The sequence below is a fragment of the Natrix helvetica genome (assembly GCF_964273705.1).
Source record: "Natrix helvetica genome assembly, chromosome: 13".
Taxonomy (NCBI): domain Eukaryota; kingdom Metazoa; phylum Chordata; class Lepidosauria; order Squamata; family Natricidae; genus Natrix; species Natrix helvetica.
The window spans coordinates 16657927-16675747 of record NC_138557.1 but is presented as its reverse complement, the minus strand read 5'-3'; the positions used below and the strand labels follow the sequence as shown (position 1 = coordinate 16675747).

The 17821-nt window shown below is 45.7% G+C and overlaps 1 protein-coding gene across 2 annotated transcripts in view; it reads left to right on the top strand.

Moving 5' to 3' along the window:
- The window catches only part of PRKCB (protein kinase C beta), a 236150-nt gene that overhangs the window by 68203 nt on the left and 150126 nt on the right, over positions 1-17821 (top strand). For both annotated transcript variants that reach the window (XM_081965393.1, XM_081965392.1), the window contains exon 3: positions 7677-7759. In XM_081965393.1, coding sequence (XP_081821519.1) covers positions 7677-7759 — 83 coding nt within the window. The remainder of the gene's footprint in view (positions 1-7676; positions 7760-17821) is intronic.

Sequence of the window (17821 nt, the reverse complement as noted above, 5' to 3'; positions counted from 1 at the left end):
GACAGGAGAAGGTCCCCCCCAGGGATAAAATTCCTTGCCATTTGGGGGAAACAACCTCTGCTTTCCTCAAACCCCCCAATGGGGCGTCCATAGGGCATGGTTAGAAAAGTCAAGGTAGTATCCATGACGGTGAGAGCAGCTCTGCATTGGTTTTTATGTGCAACAGATAAAACTGACACCTGTTTATATGCTTAAGAGCAGCCGACTCAACCCCCGGCTTCCAAACAGTTTCTAATATTTGCTGGGCTCTTCCTGCAGTCACCATGAGAGTTAAAATCACTTAAGGACATAATGACCTCAAGAACTTCCTCAGCAGAGGTGGGAATTTTGCCTTTAACCGCAAACAGAAGCCAAGATCTGTGGGAGTTCATCTGATCCAGAATTGGAGATGGATGATCTGATTCCTGCAGCAAAAACTTTTGCCTGCTATTTTCCTATTGAAAGAACACGTTTGTTTGTTTTTTAAAGTAACTCTCTTATTTAACTAAACAGAATGAACATCGGAGAAAGAAAAAGAAGGGAAGGAAAAGATTACGCAGAGGCTCCTGATCAGGATGTCCCCACCATTGGGCCAGGGGATGAGGCTGATGAAAGCACATCCCAAACTCCCCCCCCCCCATTTCGTCTCTTTGAGCAACACCACAGACACACCTGCGACGGGCAGATATTTTTGTCATTCTGATGAAAGCTGCAGGACCCTGTGGAAGCCACCACAGGATTTGTTGACCTGCGTATCTCAGACAGGTCCAAATGCATGAATGAATGAACTACATTTCACCCTAGAGGCCCGTTCATAGTCTCTGACCATAAAGGACTTGCTCATCTGTTGCAAATCCATCCAGTCTTCCAACCCAGGAGCCCTGGAACCTACAGCAGGGGTTCCCAATGAGGATGGAGGTTCATTCTCTGAGCTGGTGGGTTGCTTTACAAACGTTTCATTACCAGGCTAGGTAACGTCTTCAGCAGAGTTTAGGGCAGTGGTAGTCAACCTGGTCCCTACCGCCCACCAGTGGGCGTTCCAGCTTTCATGGTGGGCGGTAGGGGTTTGCTGTAACTCTGCTTTATAAATTTTATAAAGTAAAGTTACTTCCCTACTTTATGAATCACCATTACTGTGGAACCGGTGGGCGGTTAGAAAATTTTACTACTAACAGTGATACAAAAGTGGGCGGTTGACTACCCCTGGTTTAGGGGATGTCAATGCTGGTGTTCTTTGGGTGGTCAGAAGGCCTTGTGATGGGGAGGTCACGTCAGGCATGGGTCGTGTCAGGTGAGGATCTTGTGGTGGGTCTTGCGATGGGGAGGTCATGTCTGGTGAGGGTCATTGGTTGGGGGAGGGGTGCTTGGGTTGGTTGATGGTCAGTTTCATTGCTGTGTCATTGATTTCAAATCCGAGGGGTTCAAAGGCTGGTTGTGGGTTGATGTGTCTCTTGCTGGAATTGCTTGTGGAGTGCCAGGCTTCGTGGCAGGTGGCAGCGTGGACAATGGTTGTATTGCCCCAATTGAATTGGTGCTGCTTGGGGTCAGTGTGGGAGGAGATTTGGGATCGTGGCGATGGACTGCCAGCTGCTTTTCTTGGATTCTGATTTTCAATTGACTGATGTTTGTCCCACTAGAATTGGTTGCAAGTGTTACAGTTGATGTTGTAAATTACATGGTTTCTTTCCTCCTCCTGTATCTTGTCTTTGGCTCTGGATAATTCCTGTTGGGGTGTTCCCAATCTTGGCCCCCTGACCTCAATCCACACGTTTTAAAGTTCAAGATTGGACATCCCCAGCCTGCAATGCAGATGGACCCGTTCCCTCAGTTCCATGAAGTAGACACACAATTCAAAAGAACACAAACCGGTCTGAGAAAAATAAATATCCTGCCTCAGTGGCAGAGTAATATATACAATGACTTGATTGAGAGTCTCAGTCAAGACTCTTGGGGTGTCAAACTTGTGGCCTGCGGGCCGGATGCATCTCACGCTGGCCCTGCTCCCCTTCCCCCCCGGTTTAGCAAAGGGGGAAAAAGTGGTGATACGTCATGTAACCACAACGTGGCATCACAAGTTTGACGCCCATGGACTTAGACTGCCAGGCTATTGCAAACACATGTGTCTGAATGGGCACATTCTTGTTGTATCTTCTTGTTGTATCTCCAACTCATTCCTTGGCAGTGAGAGAATTCCTGCATGGGCTGTCCACCTGTGGTCCACTGTTGGCTCTACAGGTTCACCCAGGGGCAGCCAGCTGGGGAGGGGTCATCCCAGCCAGCTGCCCCCTCCCCAAACAACTTCCTTCCCTCTGGGGTCTCCCATTGAATCAGCCCACCTCTCCCACTTGTCTGTGGTACGTGGAGCAACATGGATGGTCTCCCTGGTCAGAAGGCATTTTGGTGTCTCCTGCAGTGGGTTGATCTCCTCCCTTTCTCTCTTCTGCAGAGAACAAAGGATCTCCTGCCACCAGTCATTTCTCTCCCGGGGTTTGACAGCTCTGAATGAGGAGAGGCCCTGTTTACAGACCGTCTCTCGGGAACCTTTTCCTGCTTCCGTTCCTTCTTTGTTTCTGCCTCTGGATGTCCTGGTGGTTGGGGACACTCCTGACTGTTTAAGGGAGAAAACCTGGAAATGCTTCTCAGGGGCTTCCCTTCCTTTCCCTCTTCTTTGCTTTCATTTTTTAAAAAAAACAGCAGTGCAAAGGAGGGAGGAAATGGAGCTCCTGCATTTCAACACAAGGAGGACAGGGGAAATTGGTTCGCTCCGTTTTAGTGGCCTTTGCACACAATTATGAGAAAATACAGGGACTCCCTCCCCTTTTCAACTAGCCTCTTCTCTGTTGGGAACAAATTATGCTTGGAAAAGCTGCTTATTCACTACATGGATGTAAGCCATCAATAAATAAAACAACAGTGCAAACAGAATTGCTGAGACATTCCGAGAGAATCAAAACTGACATGTTTCCAAGACTCTCCAAAGTAAAAAGCATTGGGGAACAAAGGTCTTCAAAACAGTGCGTGTGTGGGTATGCAGATGTGATCCACCCAGTAGCTGCTTCCTCGTGGCATCTTCACTTAAAGAGCCACTAGGAAGATGATTTTTAAACATCCTTTTCACCACCAGAAGGCCCCCAGGCTTCAAAGACAGTAGATACTTTAGCAGATTTATGTTAGCATGCCATGAAAACTTCCCAAAATGGGACCCCCATGGGCTGGGCAGGGCAGCTTGGGCAGGCTGCAGAGGGCAGGCTCAGCTCAGGAGGGGGAAGGGAGATCAGGAAAGCAGATTGACTTTCTCTTTGAGAAATTGAGAAGGAAAAGAAGCCAGGAATTTATCCAAGAGATCCGGATGACAACTCCAGATGCCTTGGATGTATTTTGCAGCTGCAGAGGTTGCGCTGCCTGTGTGTCTGTGTGTGTGTGGGAGAACCTGCCCTGTGCATTTTGTCAACCCTTTGGGCTTCCCCAAGAAGCAACAAATGCCGGAGTATGAGGGAGGGAGGGGGTTTTAGTCACGTCTTTTCAGGTGAGAGTCAGCATGTTTTCTAGACCTCTTCTACTAGTGTCTGTCCGTATAGACCTTGATTTACAATGACTTGTTTAATGACCATCCAAAGTTACAACACTGAAAAAAGTGACAGAACTTTTTCACACTTAGAATAGAATAACAGAGTTGGAAGGGACCTTGGAGGTCTTCTAGTCCAACCCCCTATTTAGTCAGGAAACCCTACACCACTTCAGACAAATGGTTATCCAACATTTTCTTAAAAACTTCCAGTGTTGGAACATTCACAACTTCTGGAGGCAAGTTCTTCCACTGATTAATCGTTCTCACTGTCAGGAAATTTCTCCTTAGTTCTAGGTTGCTTCTCTCCTTGATTAGTTTTCACCCATTGCTTCTCTTCCTGCCTTCTGGTGCTTTGGAGAATAGTTTGACTCCCTCTTCTTTGTGGCAGCCCCTGAGATATTGGAAGACTGCTATCATGTCTCCCCTAGTCCTTCTTTTCATTAAAGTAGACATACCCGCTTCCTGCAACCATTCATCGTAAGTTTTAGCGTCCAGTCCCCTAATCATCTTTGTTGCTCTTCTCTGCACTCTGCACTCAACTTACGACCCTTGCAGCTTCTCCAGGGACACATGATCAAAATTCAGATGCTCAGCAACTGATTCATAGTTATGACGGCTGCAGTGTCCTGGGGTCACATGATCCCCTTTTGTGACTTTCTGACATGCAAAGTCAATGAGGAAGCCAGATTCACTTAACAATTGTGTCACTAATTTAACAACTGCAGTGATTCACTTAACAATGGTGGCAAGAAAGATCCTAAAATGAGACAAAACTCACTTAACAACTGTCTCACTTAGCAACAGAAATTTAGGGCTCCGTTGTGGTCATAAATTGAGGACTACCTGTATCTGTAAGCTGGGAAAGATCCTTTTGGCCCAAGGAGGTGTGCAAGGACCGTCTCCGATTCTTATTCTCAGGGTCACACAATAGCCGAGAAACTCTTCAGAAGTGGTGCCCTTTGTCTGGGCTGGAGGAGATTAACAGATTAACAGAGTTGGAGGGGACTTTGTAGGTCATCTAGTCCAACCCCTCACTCAAGCAGGAGACCCTACTATTTCTGACAAATGGCAGTCCATTCTCTTCTTGAAAGCCTCCAGTAATGAAACTCCCACAACTTCTGAAGGCAACTTCTGTTCCCTTGGTTGATTGTTCTCACTGTCAGAAAATTTCTCCTTATTTCCAGGCTGAATCTCTCCTTGATCAGTTTCCATCCATTATTCCTTCTCTGGCCTTCAGGCACTTTGGAAAACAGCTTGATCCTCTCTTCTCTATGGCAGCCCCTGAGATATTGGAGGACTGCTATCCTGTCTCCTCTGGTCCTTTTCTTCACTAGACTAGCCAGGCCCAGTTGCTAGAACCGTCCATCGTATATTTTAGTCTCCAATCCCCTAATCATCCCGGTTGCTCTTCTTTGCGCTCTTTCTAGAGTCTCAACATCTTTTTTATAGTGTGACCCAAACTGGATGCAGTATTCTAGGTGTGGCCTTACTAAGGCTTTAACGGATGGTATTAGTACCTCCCTTAAACTTGATTCTATCCCTCTGTTAATGCACTGTAGGATTCTGTTGGGTTTTTTTTGACTGCCGCCACACACTGTTAGGTCATATTTAATTGGTTGTCCATTAAGACTCCATGGTCCAAGGGAGTTTTTGCTGAAGGGCTCTTGGCATCAAGGAAGCACCCTGGAAGGATGCAGTTATGATCCGGGGAAAACAGCCTCCCTGGATGGAACATTGGTAAGAGCATCAGTCACAGTCCAATCAGAGATGCCTGAATCGGACAAATCTGTATTCCTCTTCAGTCTCTCCTTCCCTACATGAAGTAGTGCAAAGCCTCTAAGCTGCCATATGGGTTCTCTTGTTTAGCATCGCATGTAAACGGCCGTCATGCGGAATTGACCAGCTCCTGGGGTAGACGCTATGCTCTGCTGATCCACTGCCATCTGACATGCTTTCTCCTCTCTTCCCACTGGCCTCTGCTTGGCTGCTGGCAAGTCAAGGAGCGGCAGGAGGAGATGCAGTGCCAGGCGGCCTCTGCGTTGCACACTTCTGCACCCTTGCTCCCACCCGCAAAGTCTGTGGGCCGATCGAACCGTTCAGGCTGCAGCCGGGGGTTCCTACTGGCCGGGTGCAGCTGGAGCTCCCTTGTGAATGAAATGGCTTCCCTTCACCATGGTCAGCCTGGTGGCAAGAACGGCCTGATCGATTGATGGATCGACTGCTGAGATGGCCAAGCGCTCCCAGTCTGCCCGGGGTGGCTCTGCTAGTCCTTTGCAGACATCTGGTGGGCAGCCCTAGGCCCCAGAGAGGGCAGGCCGTGCCCATTCTGGCTTTTGCAAGAAGGGTCTTTACGGCTTTGAAGTAGGAGAGCCAAGCTCATTTTTTATGCAATCAGCCTTCGCAGTAAGTGCATTTTCATCTGCATTTCCTTCCCCACCGATGCTCGCCTACAGTACTGGCCGCAGGGAGCCTGCGCGCATTGTCTGCACCATGTAGGACATTCTGATGTGAGCCCTCTTGCGATCTTGTTTTCATTTACGTTTCATTGCTTTGGTTTAGTGCCGGAGTGTCAAACTCTATTTCATTGAGGGCCACATGAAGGTTGTGTTTGACCTCAGGGGGCCAGGGTGGGTGGGACCAGAGTGTTGCAGGAGGCGGTTGCAGCTGGAAAGGGAGCTCAGGAGCCTGTTTTCATTGGCAGAGGCACCGTGGAACGGTCCCTGACTGTTTCTACGGTGGCCCTGTGGGCCAGATCTAAGCGTCCTGTGGGTCGGATTCGGCCCGCGGGCCTTGAGTTTTGACACCCCTGGTTTAGTGGTTTTACCAAATACAATATTTACAAAAGTAGTTTTATAATATATTGTTTTATTGCATATTACCCAGAGTCACCTTCTGTGACATGGGGGGGGGGGGTGTCGTATAAACGTGATAAATAGTTAAGTATTGTTGTCCCTCTGCTCTGGGCAATAGGGTAGCTGGGGTGGGGAAAAGCCCGCAGACCAGAGATGGGTTGCTCCCGGTTTGGCCCGGATCAGACGAACCAGTAGTAGCGTCAGCGGGAAGCTCCGCCCACCTGCCCAGACGCTTCTGTGCATACCCAGAAGCATTGCGTGCACACATGCGCACAAGCAAACTGGTAGTAAAAAAAATGGAAACCCACCACTGCCGCACAGCCATCCTTGCAGATGTGGAATGAATCTGGATGCCCGATGGACGGGGTGGCTGATACCAGTTTGTCAGAAGAAACCGATTGTGGCACTTGGGGATCAGCTCTGCTTCTGAATTACCCAGGAATTGTGGTCTCTCTGGATCAATCAGCAATTTGCAATGCTGGTTAAGTGCAGAAGGAGAGCCAGATGTTTTGTGTCATTTGCCAGTGGACTGAAGCGACCAAGTCACTCGGGAGTTTGGGGAGCCCTGGATGAGACCAGTTTGTGCGTCTTGTTTCCTTATTGTTCCTGGGCACAAACAAAGGGCTGAGTCTGGATAAAACATGAATCTGCTAAAACTGTTGTTTGGATTAGAGTAGCAGACAAACAAGCAACTTGATCTAATCCCAGCCCTTAGGCCCCTTTTGGATTACAGTTCCCATCCATCTTGGCTGTGGTTGGCCCATGGTAACTAGAGATAGCAAAGGTCCCTGCAGAGCCTGACTTTGCTGCCCACTAATTCACACAGATGAATGGATTTCTCTGCAAAATTCATCATGAATTTTGCGGAGAAAAAAGCTGTAAAGTCTGTTCTCGTTCTCTCTCTCTCTCTCTCTCTCTCTCTCTCTCTCTCTCTCTCTCTCTCTCTCTCTCTCTCTCTCTCTCTCACACACACACACACACACACACACACACACACACACACACACTCCACATAAAGTTGAGGTACATCTTGTTACATTTGTAAATTAAACAAATTCATCTTATTTTTTAAAAGACAGGGAAACAAATTTCTTCTGCCTTACAAATCCACGTTAAATGCAAAATCAGGATGTGGACTGCAAGAAATGCCATAAGCAATCTGGCATGTCAGGGATAACATGGGGCACCCCAAGGATTATCCCTAAGCCGGACTGAAGATACCTCCCCCTTTTTCCCGAGCCCCCCATTAACCTGCATCCTCCCTTTTCTCGTTGCAGTTTGTTGCTTCGTGGTCCACAAGAGGTGCCATGAGTTTGTTACCTTCTCCTGCCCGGGGGCCGACAAGGGTCCTGCCTCCGACGTGAGTAAACTCAGCAGATGGGCGGGGATGGGGAGGCGGTTGAGGGGGTGGCATCAAGAGGGCCAGCCTGGGGTTGTGATTGATACCATGGAGCCCATTCCCAACTGGGGAGGCTCAGGGGCTGCTTGGGGGGGGGCACCCTCTCTGGAGGGAAAGTGGACTGTGATTTACATGCTCTAAAGGCAGAATGTACCTGGGTAAAGCCAATCGGATCCATTTGGAGAGCTAAAAAAAAAAATCAAAATTGCACATTTCGTGTGGTTTGATTTGAGCAGGAGGAAAGTTCACACACGCAGACTTGAATGTTCAGTCCTTGAGCAGCCTCTGCAGCTGGTGTCCTTAATTCCATTTAAGTGCCGTCTGTGTGTGTGCATTTTAGCCCATCTGCAAACAGAAGGGAAGGCTAAGCCTGGAGAACAGAATCGAAGCCTGTCCGGGATCAGGAGAGCTGGTAAATTTCAGCTCCCCCCCCCAATTATCTTAATTTACAGGGGTGTCTGCAAAGGGAGGGGAGTCCTGATGTTTAAAAGATGGGTGGGGGGCTTTGATCACATGCCCCTGGCCATCATTGTGATATTTGCCCTCCCCCTCTCAGCCCCTTTAGCCCATTTGCAGCTTGTTGTCCCCAGATATACTTTCTATATTCTAGGTTTGGTTTTAAAAATACTGTTTTGAGTACATGCCAGGCTGAAAGGCAGAGTCCACCTTTCATCCCAAAAGGACCTTCTCTGCTCAAGGGCTTCTTTTCCTGGCCCCCTCCTCCATTTCCTGTGGAATCCTCCTGCCATGCTTGGGAGGGGTCTGCAGAATATGGTAAAAAAAAAAAGCCAAGATGGAGCCATGATGGTGCAATGGATGGTTTGATTTAGGACCTCTCTTGGAAACCTTCTTCCTGGGAGAGCAATGGAAGAGGACTCTCCAAGCTGACTTAGAAAATGCCCAGTTACAAAACTTGTCAAAAAGGCAAATTAAGCGTTCAGAGTTTTGAAAGTTTAGGAGGAAATGCAATATAAGTTTGGAGCCAAATGCTCCCATTTTTCATACTCCAAACGTTTATACATATCTATAAATGGTACCTCGAGGCCCTTTGAGCTAGAAACCCAGCAATTAATTTAACAATAAAAACACAGATTCTGCTTTCAGCAGTCTTTAGAAAATCTGGAGAGAATCCACATTCTGGGCAAGCAAGGCAAGACACACACACACACACCCTCTTTGAAGCGATGTGCTGTCAGTGGGGGAGAGCTAATTTCAGAGGCTGCCACTGTGATTGATGGGGAGGTGCTGATGAGCCTCTGTTCTCCCTCTATTTTTAGTCTCTTTGGTGATGAGCAGACCAAAATACAGCCATATGATTGTCCTCGCAGGCCAGCTGCCAGGCAGGTGTGGAGAAGCTCTTTAAAATGTTGACCGAGGTGGGCTGTCTGGTCAGTCGAGTGCAGCCTGAAGCCTCCGCTGCTCTCTCCACCATGCTGTTGCTTTTCCACCTGGAAGTGGGGAGTTGGGGTGGGGGGAGAGAAAGTTCTCCCTGCAGTTCTCTTCCTTCCACCATGTTGAGCAGGATCCTACAAGGGCTTCAGGAACTCTGTGCTGGATGCAGGGATGGTACTTGAAGGATGCATCTTGTGAATGAAGGTCATGGCATTTTTGACTCTAGCTGAATCTGGCCTTGCGTGTACCACACACCCTCCTCTCCCCCCCCCCTCTCCACCTCCTGGCCCAGAGGCAGCTGCTGCCACTCTCCCATGTCAAGATGCTTCTGGGTCATCAGATGACGGGTCCTCCACTGATCCTCCCCAGGCCACCTTCCATCAGAGTGCGGTATCTGATGCTTTGCGAGACCGCCCTGCTCAGTTCCTCTGGGGAAGCCTCTTCTGTTGACTCTAACTGCTCCATTCCTGCTAGTGGGGTGGGATGCCGTCCTCATTCCCAGCAGGGAGGAGGAAGGAGGCATTCCAGAAGACCAAGAGAGAACAAAGCTTAGATAGCTTGTGTGGGAAGAGAGAGAGTCAAGATGGCTCTTCCCCAAGAGTTCTCAGAGTATGTTGAACAGTCTGCTTCAGTTTGGCAAGTTCTCTGTCTAGAGGTGAGGAAGAATAAAACAAACTGCTTAGAAGAATCGCAACGCGTCTCGCTTGGCCTTTGGAGCCTGACAACAGGTTCCAAATCTGAATGCAGACAGACAACTGAGGGTCCAGAGTGCCTCTCCCACCATTCAGAGGGCAGAACAGCTGCATGCTGGTTTGAGGGCAAAGATGGTGGGTTATGGCTGGCTTTGATGGGGAGAAGAAGGTCTCGTTACTTCCCTACTCAGAAATAGCTGCCCGACTTACTTCAGATGCCCGGCTTACTTCATCTCTTCTGATGCCTGATAGATGGATGAAAAGGGGCATCTTGCAAGATTGGGAGATACAATAGCAAGAAGACCATCAAGCACAGGAGAGCAAATCAAATTTTGAAAAGGGCAAGAGGAAATGGATTTCTTCTCTCTTGATCCTAAGGTCACAGCAAGCACAAAGATGGACATGCAAAGAGATTAGGAGGAATTTCCTAGTGCTACCACTCTCTAAGGCTTGGAACGGTTTTTGTAGTGCAGTAGCAACTCTCAACCTTGGCAGCTTTCAGATGGGTGGACTTCAACTCCCAGCTTTCTGGCTGGGGATTCTGGGAGTTGGAGTCCACCCACCTGAAAGCTCCCAAGGTTGAGAGGTGCTGGCCTAGAGCAAAAGAGGATTCATCTTTCTCGATTTTTTTAAAGATGAGACTGGAGGGCTACTGGTTGGGGAAGGCTTCGCAGAATTTATCCAACGTTACATAGCCATATAGCTTTATTTGGGAGTTGGGGTTTTCCCCTGTTTTGATACTTACATACAAAGGTCCAGTGTAATTGGAGTCAAAGAAACCAAATCTTTGTTTTGTGGCACAGTGGTTAGAGTGCAATACTGCAGGCTACTTCTGCTGACTGCCGACTTCCTGCAATTTGGCTGCTCGAATCTCACCTCACATCCTTCCGAGGTGGGTAAAATGAGGACCCAGATTGTTGGGGGCAAGAGGCTGGCTCTGTAAACCGCTTAGAGAGGGCTGTAATAGCACTGTGAAGCGGTATATAAGTCTAAGTGCTATGGCCCTCCCTCCCTCCCTCCCATCCATCCATCCATCCATGGTGCACAGTGGATAGAATGCTGTATTGCAGGTTAACTCTGCTCACAGCCAGGAGTTCAATCCTGATCGCCTTCCATCTTTCTGAGGTGGGTAAAATGAGGACTCAGATTGTTGGGGGCAAGAGGCTGGCTCTGTAAACCGCTTAGAGAGGGCTGTAAAGCCCTGTGAAGCGGTATATAAGTCTTAAGTGCTATTGCTATACTTATATTTGAAGAAAATGAAAGAAGAAAAGCCATGTCATATTTATATGTTGCACATCAAGAAATAGCAGTTTCATACTTATGTGAATATTCATGTTTTCAATATTTCCTTTAAGCCAACATCACAGGCAAATTCAATTAGTGAATTTATATCTGATATAGTCAGTGGTATTTTTCTCATCTTGGGGGTTAATGATAAATGGGTTGCTAATGTATATTTATTCCAGCATCATTTCAGTTTGATAGAAGTTCATATCTCATATCTCATGTATTAGTTTCCCCATATTTCTTCCGTAATTCAGTTAATGTTGAAAAGAGGATTTAATATTTCTCTTGTCAATTTGCTTTGTCCATAAACAAAGTTTTCAAGTTGTTACTTCAACTTTTTTGTGAACTTTCAGAACACTAATTTCACTGCTTTGTAAATCCAGTTTTAGCTGATTTAAAAGTCAAAATATGTCAAGGAAACCACCATTGTTAACCCATCAAATTCAAGAAATCTATCTTTACTTTCAAATAGAACATCTTTTGCTGACGGAGGATGTCACTCTAAGAACAAAACAGGTTCATCTTTCGTTTTAAAGAGTTATTTTAAAATGTTTCCTTTTGATAGTCATCAAACCTCAGAGCTCGTGCTTACTCCCTAATTATTTGTACAAAGCGGTACAATTTCTGCCGTGTAAAGGATGAGATTTTGTACAAGTCAAAACAATCGCACATTCCTGAGGAGTGGCATTGAAATCTGAGACTATGCTTTTCACCACTGTAGCTTCCTGTAGTGCTACCATGCAGAGTCTGGAGGTACAGGTTGACCCCTGAGAAATGGGGTCTTCTTTTCATCCAGCACTCATCTGGCTTCAATTTAATACAATGCAATAGCAGAGTTGGAAGGAACCTTGGAGGTCTTCTAGTCCAACCCTCTGCCTAGGCAGGAAACCCTACACCATTTCAGACAAATGGCTATTCTGTCCATACTATTTATTTATTTGTTTGTTTCTTCAATTGGTATAAATGCCCATCTCAGTTTTGTTACTGAGGGGTGGCTCACACAGTTAAAAATTTCCAAAAGCAGACACAAATAAATAACCAAACAATAATAACAACAAACCACAAAAACAATCGAAACACTAAAATGCCATCCGTGTTTTAAGAATATTTTCTAACCCATCATTCTATTACTTTCTAAATATGCTGGCTAGACCAGACCTAACCGGAGGGCAATATTTGTTTTAATTAAGGAAAGGAATCTACAGACCTATTTGCATATTCTGAAGGTTTGCATTTCAAATGGCATTTCAGTTTTGAGAATTCTACTGTGTTATTTACACTTCTCCAAGCCGTCTGCAAAACCATTTGCAGTGATGCGGCAATGCTCCTCTCAGAAGGACAAGAAGTATGTGATTAGGCCTATAGAGGGCTGTCAGCCACAATGCTGGTTTAGTGGATTCCTGCACTTGGGTTGGTCTAGAAGACCTCTAAAATCCTCCCAACTCATGTCTTCCATGATCCTCTGGGGCAGGCTATGGGGAAAAAGTAGTTTGGTCCAGTCCCAAAGATGCTTTTTGGAAATGGTGTCTTCTTTCTACAGATTCAATTCAGGTCCCCATCTCTTCCATCCATCCACCCATCCATCCATCCATTTAAGCAGAACATAAGGGATCCCCTCAGAGCAACGCACCTGGACCAAACTAAATGTCTATGGAGATTCTCCGTCATTCAGGTCAGGGTTGTCCCAATGGTGCTTTTTCAAGAGGTAACTAGACTTTCTAGTATGTGTTTTTTCTTTGAAGACGTTTTGCTTCTCATCCAAGAAGCTTCTTCAGCTCTGAAGCTGAAGAAGCTTCTTGGATAAGAAGCAAAACATCTTCAAAGAAAAACAAGAAAGTCCAGTTGCTTCTTGAAAAAACACCTTTGGGATTTCCTAACAGTGAGAACAATTAAAAAACATTTTTTTGTGTGATACCCCTCTAAATGGCATTTTGTGGAAGTTGGGGGCAGTGTATTAGTAGCTATCCCACCCATTTTCCTGCCCCCTCTTCATCTTTAATCAATGCAGAATTCAAGAATGAACCTCCTGGTGGCCCTCCAGAGATTCACTTCTGATGGAAGCTCTTTGAGATGCTCATATGCCTGTGCAGTCTTCCGATATCTTAGGGGCTTCCCCAAAGAAGTGGGAATCAAGCTATTCTCCAAAGCACCTGAAGCAAGACAAGAAGCAACAGATGGAAACTAATCAAGGAGAGAAGCAACCTGGAATTAAGGAGAAATTTCCTGGCAGTGAGAACAATAAATCGGTGGAATAACTTGCCTCCAGAAGTTGTAGTTGTTCCAATATTGGAGATTTTTAAGAAGAGATTGGACAGCCATTTGTCTGAAATGGTATAGAGTCTCCTGCTTGAGCAACGGGTTGGACTAGAAGACCTCCAGGGTCCCTTCCAACTCTGTTATTCTATGTTCTATGTCTTGGTGTCCCAGGGGAAGATGGTATACCTTCGTGCAACACCTGCTGGACAGTGAATCCACAAAGAGGGTGCGAGGTTGGTGCTTTTAAGTGAATGGAAAGGAAAGCCTTTTCTTTCGGTGAGGCTTATATGCAAGGCCTCCCCCTCCCCCGCTTACGTTTCTTCCCTGCGAGGCAACAAAGCCCCCAGCAACCCCCGTTCATTGGTTGGGAACCGGAATGAATCAGATTTAATTCCTTTGCTGTGACCGCTGTCTTTAGCTCCCCAAGAGGGCACGTTTGACTCTGATTTCATTCCTTGTTGTCCTTGATAGCAGTTGCCAGAGGGCTGGAAAGCAGTTTGATGGGCAGGACCTCCTTCGCCTTGAGAGGGGCTGGATGGATGGGCCGTGGTTTGCGATTCAAAGCAAATCTGCCCCTTTTGCATTCCTTCTGGACTTTGCCAGCCCCAGGACAGCTGTCCCACCAGTGGGAAATCCTGCAGGGTCAAAGGTTCTGGATAATGCCCCAGTTAACCTTATATTCTCGCTTGTTGGCATGGCAAAGGCTCCGCTTTCCTTGCTGTGGGCATCCTGATGAGAAGAAGGCCACTAGAAAGCCAGATCCTGGAGAGAACCTTGGCAGTTGCCCCCTTCTCTGTTGAAGAGAGGGGACCCACTGGAATCATTCCACTGAACCCTAACCCTTCCTTTCTTCCCTTCCTCCCTCTCCTTCCTTCTTTCCTTCCTTCCTTCACTCCCTCCCCCCTCCCTCCTTCCTTCCTTCCTTCCTTCCTTCCTTCCTTCCTTCCTTCCTTCCTTCCTTCCTTCCTTCCTTCCTTCCTTCCTTCCTTCCTTCCCATCTTGTGTCAAACAACTCTGGGCAGTTTTCAGCATAACAAGAGTTGGCAGAATTGGGCTCTTTCTGAAGCTGGTTAGGCTTCTAATCCCAAGTGTTTTAAGTCCACATAATGTGCATTTTAATAAACTCTCAACCAAGAGCTTTGGGACAGGATCATAACAAGTTATTTCCTTCGACTTCATTTGATTACAGGACATAAGAGCTCTTAATGGGAGGCCTTCCCAAGAGATCCTTTTAGAGAAAAACAGCTATTCGAGTCAGACGTCCATAACTCTGTCATGGTTATGAAAGACGTAAATCCTTCAGGAGCTGCAGAAGTGTTGCCTTGTCAGTCCAGCTGAGTAATCAGAGGCAGAGAGGAAAAAGAAAAGAACTTAGATTTTATTCCAGGTCCTGAACTGTTGGAGGCAAACTGTTCCCTGCTTAATTGTTCTCACTGTCAGGAAGTTTCTCTTTAGTTCAAGGTTGCTTCTCTCCTTGATGAGTTTCCATCTGTTGCTTTTTGTCCTGCCTTTGAATGCTTTGGACAATAGGTTCACTCCCCCTTCTTTGTGGCAGCCCCTCAAGTATTGGAAGACTGCTATCATGTCATTCCCGGTCCTTCTTTTCATTAAATTAGACATACCCAATTTCTGCAACCATTTTTCATATGTTTTAATCTACAGTCCCCTCATCATCCTGGTGGCTCTTCTCTGTACTTTTTCTAGAGTCTTAACATCTTTTTTATATTGTGGTGACCAAAACGGGATGCAATATTCCAAGTGTGGCCTTACCAAGGCCTTATAAAGTAGTGTTTTACAAGTTTTATCAGACTTATTTCAGTTGCTAACCACCTCCGAGCAGTTTTACAGTCTTGTGGGTGAACTGGACTATAATATATATAACTTAATATATACCTTGTGATGAATAAATAAAGATAACGATATGTAAATGGGGTAAATAAGAAATAAATAAAAGGCTACCACAGGATGTCTGTCACCATAAACATCCATATAGTAGAAAAGGAAAATGTCCCAGTTCTTCTTCTCCTGAAATAAACGGATTTTGATTGCTTTCTTAAATCTCCCAAATGTTGGGACAAGTTGAACCTCCAAGGGAGCCTCCTGCAGAGACTCAAGGCGGTGGTGCTGGTGACAACCAAGAAGTCCATCCGCCACCACCCATCATCCCAAATCAGGAGTTCTTCACCTTTTGTGCCATGGAGCTTTTGGAGAGATTGGGGAAACGATGGTCTTTTTGCAGGACTCAACCTGGGTCAGTCACCAGGATCAGAGATTGCGTCTTCCGAGTTTTCGGACTTGTGCTGGACACGTCACTCAGGGAACTTCTCTCTGACCAGATGTGTGCCTTTGGCTATTCTATGTATACAATTTATGTGATGCTTCACTGTCAGTGGCTGTCTGTGTGAGCCACAGTGGCCCAGTGGTTAGAATGCAGTACTGCATTCTGCCTGCAATTTGGGCAGTTCAAATTTCACCAGGCTCAAGGTCGACTCAGCCTTCCATCCTTCCGAGGTGGGTAAAATGAGGACACAGATTGTTGGGGGCAAGAGGCTGACTCTATAAACCACTTAGATAGGGTTGTAAAGCACTGTAAAGCAGTATATAAGTTTTAGTGCCAATGCTATTGCTTTTTGTTGTTCATTGGTGTGTTGATGGCTGGCCATTAAGTCATTAGCTGTGGTTTCCTTGTGCTGCCAAGCCTTGGGCTCCTAAATACTTGATAAGCTGATGGTAAATCAGCACTCTTATTGCCTGATAAGGGGCCCATTTCCCAGCTTCAATCATTTCCCTGGCTATTTTTGTCCCTGCTCAGCCAACAATCTTAGTAACTGCAAAATTGAAAATATGTCCTTGTTCATTGCAATGTGAGACTACCAATGACTTTGGATTTCCTTGGCCAACTGCTCGCTTGTGTTCTTGTAATCTGGTGGACTTTTTATGTATTTAAATACATAAAATGAAATACACAGTTGTGGATTATATTACAAGGAAGCCAGTGAAGCCGAAATACAGTTATCAAATATTAAAGTAACAAATTTAGTATTTTACGCTTATTTATTAATTATTAAATGAATAACAAGGCAATCCTCTTTTTAGAGTGTAATCATTTTATATAGTGAGATTTCTTGAGGTTAATAAAACTGGTGGAGACTAGAGGTCATAAATTACTTTGGGTTTGCATAGATGATTGAATGAGCAAAGCCTTCCCTGTGAAGCTTTGGGAGGGGGGTCCTGGGTCCTGGAAGCATCCTTAAGCCCATATAAAAATAATAAAGGTGGGATATTAATTGATTGATTGATAGCTTACTCCTTTGTTCCTGGTGGTTTCTGTACCTTGTCAGCAGCTTCCATTTTCCCTTCTGTTCCTGCATGCCTTTTTTATGAGGGAGATTTTCTTCCCAAATGGGCCTCCTGGCATTTGATTTAATTGCCCAAGGAGACCAAACTGTTTTTTGTTTTTCATTTTTAATGAACTAAATATAAATAATGAAGGAAAAGAATAAACAAAATTACAAAAGAAGGAAACTGAAAATAAGCAAAAACATGCAAAATGTATTTTGTAGACATAAATATATTGATAATTTGAAGCCATGATTCATTATAGTTATCTAGATTAATCAATTATGCAACCCACTAAATAGTTGAGGCCATATGTTTGGATTTCCAGGGGTAAACCATAATAAGTCTTTTGATTATGCATTCATTTTCTCTGTCCAAAAAATAGCTCCCATGGGATTCGAGATAAATCTCAAGGCTCATTTAAGACATGCCTAGATCTGCTTCTTACTAAAACGGAACAATCTAGTTAAATAGAACATTAGTTTCCCTGCAGTGGAAAAGGCGGGGAAACAAATGACCAATATGGTCATTTCCTAAATATTATTTCATGTTGGAAAAATGTGACAGCCCCCCCCCCCCAACAAGGAGAGCTGATGTTTGCTTTCTGCACCTGGTTTGGGGGGGGGGGGTGCCTTGGACCCTGAAAGTGGCCAGCCGACCTGCAGCTTTTGTCTCATTAACAGTTGCTGTGTGATAATTGACTTTTGGCTTGGCTGCCCCTCTTCCGCCTGATGCTGCGGCTTTGATTTCCCCAAATGTTTCTTTGCAGCCAAATTCCTGCACTCGGGGAGCCCATTATGTGGGGATAGAACTGGGGAGGGCAGTGGGCGGGGCTCTGGATACACTTCATTTTAAACATGGCATCCCGTGATACTCTTGTCCAAATATTGTCAAAAAAAAAGGAAAAGTCATGATTTTCCTCTCCACGTATAAAACAAAGACCTTCAACATTATTTGCAGTTATATTTTAACTTGTGATGGGACAAATTCTACACTGAAAGCTTGTTCAGAAAAAAAACCCCAAATGTTGACAATTGCTGTGCCCTAAAATGTGTCC